Below are 6253 nucleotides of genomic sequence, written 5' to 3'. Positions count from 1 at the left end.
GAAGTTGTGATATAAGATTGGAATGCATCGTATCCGAAATATTAAGTAAAGATTTTATCAGGGGGAGAAAAATATGTGTTGTACTCTTTTCCTTAAGCATGGTTTTATCCTAATAGGGTTTTCCTGGTAATGTTTTTAACGAGGCAACATCCAAATCGTATTAAAAGATATGTGTACTCTTTTTCCTTCACTGAAATTTTTTTCCACATGGTTTTTTTCCTAGTAAGGTTTTAACGAGGCATATTATCTATGGACATCTATAGTGTGGATGTCCACTACACCAAGAAGTTACATCTCCATTACTTTCCTCCATTATGAAGATAACCATAACCTCCATAACCTCCAACTTTATAACCATTATTCCTATAACCTTTCACTGTCATAACCTCCTCCATTATATTCATGTTAATGTCATGTTTATAACTAATCTTTTATATGTCGCTATGTTACCCTATAAATAGAGGCATAAGGGTTCATATTGTATACACTTGAAGACTTGGAATAATAAGAAAAGCTCTCATCTCTTGTCTCCCTATTTATATTGCTTGAATCTTCTATATTTCTTGTCTTATTTTGCTTTAGTTTTACAACATACAATTTTTAAAGGCAATAATGCAATAATCAAATGCATATATACAAAATTTCAAAATCTTCTTTCACGCATGTGTGAATAATAAGACAAAAATAGCATGTAATTACAAAATAATGGAGTTGTTCAAAATTCAAGACGGTGTTTGAATCTTTTTTCATATTTGTTCTTCCTTTAATGAAGTTTTATAAGTATTTTCTAGGAGATAATTGCACTATTTATAAAGTTATATTTATGATTTCACAAAGGGCAATAAAGAAAAATAAGATTTAAATTATGTCTTTGAATATTTTTTATGTGTGCATTGTCTCATAAATTCACTTAATATGGAATAGAGGGAGTACTTCCTCAAATAATGCAGTCAAGATTTTTTACTAAGAGCGTTCAAAACTTGCAGAAGTAAACACATGAACTAGTCGAAGGGGTTTGATATCTACTATATATACATGAAAAATTATTTTAATTTTGTATAAATAGAATAATTTTCCGTCGAAAGGGGCTTGGATAAACTCCCTGACACCAAGCTGGCTCCGACTCTGACTTACTCCATCTTAAATTATTTGTTCTGATTTTTAAAAAATATTGTCTCAAATTATTTTCATTTTAGAAGTTCAAGGTATTTTTTTTCTTAATCATTGATAGAATTATTTTGAAAGATTATAAACAATTTAATACTCCCTTGGTCCCTTTTTACTTGTTTAATTTTGACTTTTTACTTGTCATATTTGACTAATCAAGAAAAGACAATGTATATTTTTACCTATTAAACCATCAATTTATTTAGAGAGTTAACATTTTTGAAAAAGCTAGAACTTCTCTAATGAGTAAATTGATTTTGTAATTCTATCAATTAATAGGAATAAAATAGTAAACTCATTATGTCAATTATTATTTTCTTAATAGGTGTGCAAAGTAAAAAATAAACAAATAAATAGAAAGAGGTAGTAGAATAAATATTACATGAAATTTTGTTATATATTCAAACATGAATTATGGTCGTACAATAATCAAAACCCATTAGTATTCATATTTTTTAGGAGTATAAAGGAAAACAAGCAAAATGATTTTAGGTGGAGGGACTAGGGAACGTTGCGTAAAAGCACACCCCACCACGATGATGACTTGTCTATTTTCATAAATTTATCAACATATCTAATATCAATGGCGAATCTAGAATTTTTACTAAATAAAAATATAACACTTAACGTTTGAACTTGAATTTTTAAAGTAAATTTTGAACCCTCTCAACTATTAAGCTATTAAATATTTAATCTTATGCTCAAAATGTTTAAAATTTCTCTCTATATATTGTACATTAAAACAAAATTAAAATATTTTAATACTTTATAACTTTTTGGTAAGGAGATTGAGATGGATTTTTCACCATCATATCCGCCCCCTGTTTAATGCTTAAGATCTGGCAGGTTTTAATGACAATTGTGACAAGTATAAAGAGCCGAATGGCATATTTTGCTTAAATTAGAGTAATGGGAACAGCATCTCGAAATTATTCATATGCTGTACTGCAGCACGTTCAGCTATTTATTCATCTACTCCTACTTTAGTATAGCGCCTGTTTCACGTGTAGGCGTTCGTATTCCCATCTAATCTTTGACCTTTTAACTCCTTATATAGTATACTTCTTCCTTCATTTTTACTTATTTAATTTCAACAGTTAAAGCATATTTTATAATTTAATTTCTAATTTATCTTTATTATTAGTTAAGATACCTTTCAAAACATTAAAGTTGTTATAATCAAATAGTAATATGATAAAATTGTGATTTTTTTTTTAATTCTTTCATTTTAAAATAAGTAAATTATTGACAAAATACAGAAAAAAAATTAGGGCATGAATTTAACTCATTTTTTTTCTCCTTTTATTTATTGTCAAACTATTCTTAAAAATATAAATAATTTAAATTAAATCATAATATGAATAGTTAAATCGGTTGAAATTATCACCTAGAAGAAGTAAGTAAGGGCGAAAATAAAAGAAATTTTAGTTACGCTCTTCAACTTTAAACAATTCACTTAATTTGAATTATAAAAAAAATCCAACAGTTCACTTATTTTGAATAAGACTAGTAAAAATATTTCAAAGTTAAAGCAAGTATTATTATATATGGTCCCCTGTCGGCCATGATCCCATCTATAAGTAAAACTACTCCTACATCAAACTATTCACTCCACCATTATCACAAAATCAATTCTCTAGAGAAAGTGACAACTAGACAGATCGAGAAGGCGCCATGGGAGTAGCTCAAATGTGGTTCCATTTCATGAGCATCCTCTTCTTCATCTCCATTTCTTCTATTGCTGCTGTAAGTCACTCTTCTTCTTCTCTCTCTCTATTCATACATAGTTGTGCTAGATCGATCTAGAATAAACCTACCTTGTGTATTCTATTCTATTCTACTTTGCAATTGCTTATTCGATGGGGGAAATGCAGGAAGATTGTGTGTACACAGCTTACATTCGCACTGGCTCAATCATAAAAGCTGGTACCGATTCAAACATTTCGTTGACTCTCTACGATGCCGATGGTTATGGACTTAGAATAAAAAACATAGAGGCCTGGGGTGGACTTATGGGTCCTGGTTACAACTACTTCGAAAGGGGAAACTTGGATATCTTCAGTGGGAAAGGTCCGTGTTTGAATGGGCCGATCTGTAAAATGAACTTGACTTCAGATGGTTCAGGCCCACACCATGGATGGTACTGTAAGTACGTGGAAGTCACCGTTACCGGAGCTCACAAACAATGCAACCAGCAGTTGTTCACCGTGGATCAGTGGCTCGGCACTGATGTTTCGCCGTATAAGCTGACGGCCATCAGGAACAACTGTAAGAAGAAGTCCAAATCCGCTGAGCAAAAGCCCCTTTATGATTCTGATGAATCATATTCTATAGTTGATGTAATTTAATTGGGTCCAGAATATCTGTTTGTTTTTCTTTTTTCTCTTTGTGAGTGAGAAAAAATACGCGTGGATTTGGTATGATTTGTGATGATTAAGGCCTGTGTTTGCTGTCATGGACATTTTGAATAACTCAATAAAGAATCTGTCCTCTTTCTTTGTCTTTCCTAATTTGCCCATACTCTGATAGTGATTGAATAACGATATATGGAAAGAATTGTGACAATCTTATTTTGTTTTTTGAATGGAGCAGTATAATATATTTATACAACTTAATCATACTTAAACCTAGCTAATTATATCTAATTAATTAAGCTACAAAATATTTAGCTAATTAATTCTGAAATACAATAATATCAAGCCAATTAATATAATATTTCAATATGGGTTGTTACACAGCCATACGGTAACATCTCCTGTCAAATATATTGACGTGGAGTATCACATAGCAACAATTTAGAGAGATGAAATGGATGGTGTAATCACGTCATAGCCTTAGTATGTATCAGCCAATTGATGGTGGGAAGGAACACGTCGAATAGTGAGAAATCTTATCAGTATTAATGTAAACTTCAGCTACCATGGATTTAGAGCTGTGATTATTAGATCAATCTATTGGGACGTGAGAGCATTTAGAGAAGAAGAAGAGAAATTCATTTCATCTATACTGACTAATACAACAATGAATTACAGTCAGTTTATATACATGAACTGAAACTAAAATGCTAAATGCATTTTTCTAACTAACCCCAGTGTACACTACTTTACCACTATTAACTAGCTGTACATAAGTTAGTTGTAACTACCTAACTAACTTCCACGTCACTAGACTCAATACTCCCCCTCAAGCTGAATGGCAAATATACATTCTTCATTCCAAGCTTGATAAGCAAATGATAATGTTGTGCCTTTCCCAATCCTTTTGTGAGCAAATCGACTGATTGTTCTTTAGTTCCTATGTAATGAGTCTTGATTAATCCTTGCTGTATTTTCTCCCTTACAAAATGACAATCAATGTCTATATGTTTGGTACACTCATGAAAAATTGGATTTGCTGCTATTTCGATTGCAACCTTGCTATCACAATACAGATTAGTAGGTTGCATAAGTGAGACACCTAACTCTTTAAAAAGTCCTGTCAGCCAAAATATTTCTGCAACAGTGGATGCCATACTTCTGAATTCAGCTTCTGCAGAGCTTCTCAAGATAGTCTCCTGCTTCTTTGACTTCTATGACACTAAGGAAAAACTAAATTTAACCATATAGCCTGTGACTGATTTCCTGGTCTGTGGACAAGCTACCCAGTCTGAGTCGCAATATACAGTTAGGCTGTGAGATGGTGTTGAAGACATGAGCAAGCCAAGTCCTGGGGAATTTTTGATGTATCTTATTACTCTAATTGCAGACAACATATGAGATTTTTTTGGCTTATGCATAAATTGACTAAGAACTTGGACAGCATAGGCAATATCAGGTCTAGTCATAGTTAGGTATAGCAATCTGCCTATCAATCTCTGATAACTTCTTGAATCAGGTAACAACTTGTCATTATCTGTTCCTATGGCTATATCAAACTCATGAGAAGTGAGTCTTTGATTGAATTCAAGAGGGGTCGAAGCAAGTTTAGCTCCCCCTGGCCCTGAATCAACAATTAATTCAAAGGCATACTTCCTTTGATTGAGCAAAATACCAGAAGAGCCCCTAGAAAATTCAATGCCAAGGAAAAACTTGAGATCACCTAGGTCCTTCATCTTGAAGTTCTGGTTGACTGAATGAGATCAACATTAGAGCCAATAACTAAGAGATCATCCACATAAACCAAAACAATAGAGACATCAGTGCCAGTAGTAAGAGTGAAAAGAGAGTAGTCAAAATGACTCTGATTGAAGCCCAAATCAAGTAAAGCAGCAGTAAGCTTCAAGTTTCATTGCCTAGATGCCTATTTTAGTCCATAGAGGGACTTTTTGAGCCTGCAAACCTTATGGACAGATCCTTTCTGAAAGCCAGAAGGAATCTGCATATAAACTTCTTCCTCCAAATCACCTTGAAGGAAGGCATTGTAAACATCCATTTGGAATATGGGCCAATGAGATGAAGTTGCAACAGCAAGAACAAACCTTACAGTAACCATTTTGGCAACAGGGTAGAAGGTCTCTGAGTAGTCAATGCCCTCTTGCTGGTTGAACCCCTTGGCAACTAGCCTTGCCTTGAACCTCTCAACTTGACCATCAACCCTATATTTAATCTTAAACACCCACTTGCAACCAACAACATTCTTCCCTGGAGGTAAATCAACAATATCCCATGTACCATTCTCTTCAAGAGCATATATTTCTTGTTGCATGGCAAGAATCCACCTATCATCCTTGACAGCTTCATGGTAAGACTTAGGCTCCACATCACAAGTGTGAGCAATAAGACATTTGTGATAGGTAGGAGATAACAAATCATAGCATAAGTAGTTGGACATAGGATAGGTACAAGTGTTGACCACATAATCAATGAACCATTTTGGGGCAACCTTAGTCTTGTTAGAATGTCAGAGTGAGTTCCCTGGATGTAGAGGAATAGGAGCTGCAGGCAAATGCACAGGGGAAGGAATTGATGTGGGGACTGAAGTTGGAGAAAGAGTGTCAACGACTAAATCATCAGCAGAGTCCAATACAAAATAGGGTCAAGGTTGGGAGTCATTTGTTTGAAAGGAAAGATGGATTCATGAAAGACAACATCTCTGCTAAACAACACTC

General features: G+C 33.6%; 2 protein-coding genes across 2 annotated transcripts; one reads left to right on the top strand and one right to left on the bottom strand.

The window, feature by feature from the left end:
• Window positions 1-2766: 2766 nt before the first annotated feature.
• LOC125859480 (PLAT domain-containing protein 3-like) lies at window positions 2767-3668 on the top strand. Its single transcript, XM_049539248.1, has 2 exons — window positions 2767-2913; window positions 3042-3668. The coding sequence occupies exons 1-2, from the start codon at window positions 2842-2844 to the stop codon at window positions 3513-3515; spliced, it is 546 nt and encodes a 181-aa protein (XP_049395205.1). The 5' UTR covers window positions 2767-2841; the 3' UTR covers window positions 3516-3668.
• Window positions 3669-5253: 1585 nt separating this feature from the next.
• On the bottom strand, window positions 5254-5976 carry LOC125858822 (uncharacterized mitochondrial protein AtMg00820-like). The gene is made up of 2 exons (XM_049538614.1): window positions 5485-5976; window positions 5254-5385 (listed from the first exon to the last, which is right to left on the bottom strand). The coding sequence occupies exons 1-2, from the start codon at window positions 5974-5976 to the stop codon at window positions 5254-5256; spliced, it is 624 nt and encodes a 207-aa protein (XP_049394571.1).
• Between the last annotated feature and the right edge of the window lie 277 nt (window positions 5977-6253).

The sequence above is a fragment of the Solanum stenotomum genome, chromosome 3 (assembly GCF_019186545.1).
Source record: "Solanum stenotomum isolate F172 chromosome 3, ASM1918654v1, whole genome shotgun sequence".
NCBI classification, from domain to species: domain Eukaryota; kingdom Viridiplantae; phylum Streptophyta; class Magnoliopsida; order Solanales; family Solanaceae; genus Solanum; species Solanum stenotomum.
The sequence above is the reverse complement of the archived record's forward strand: the minus strand, read 5'-3'. Positions and strand labels throughout refer to the sequence as shown.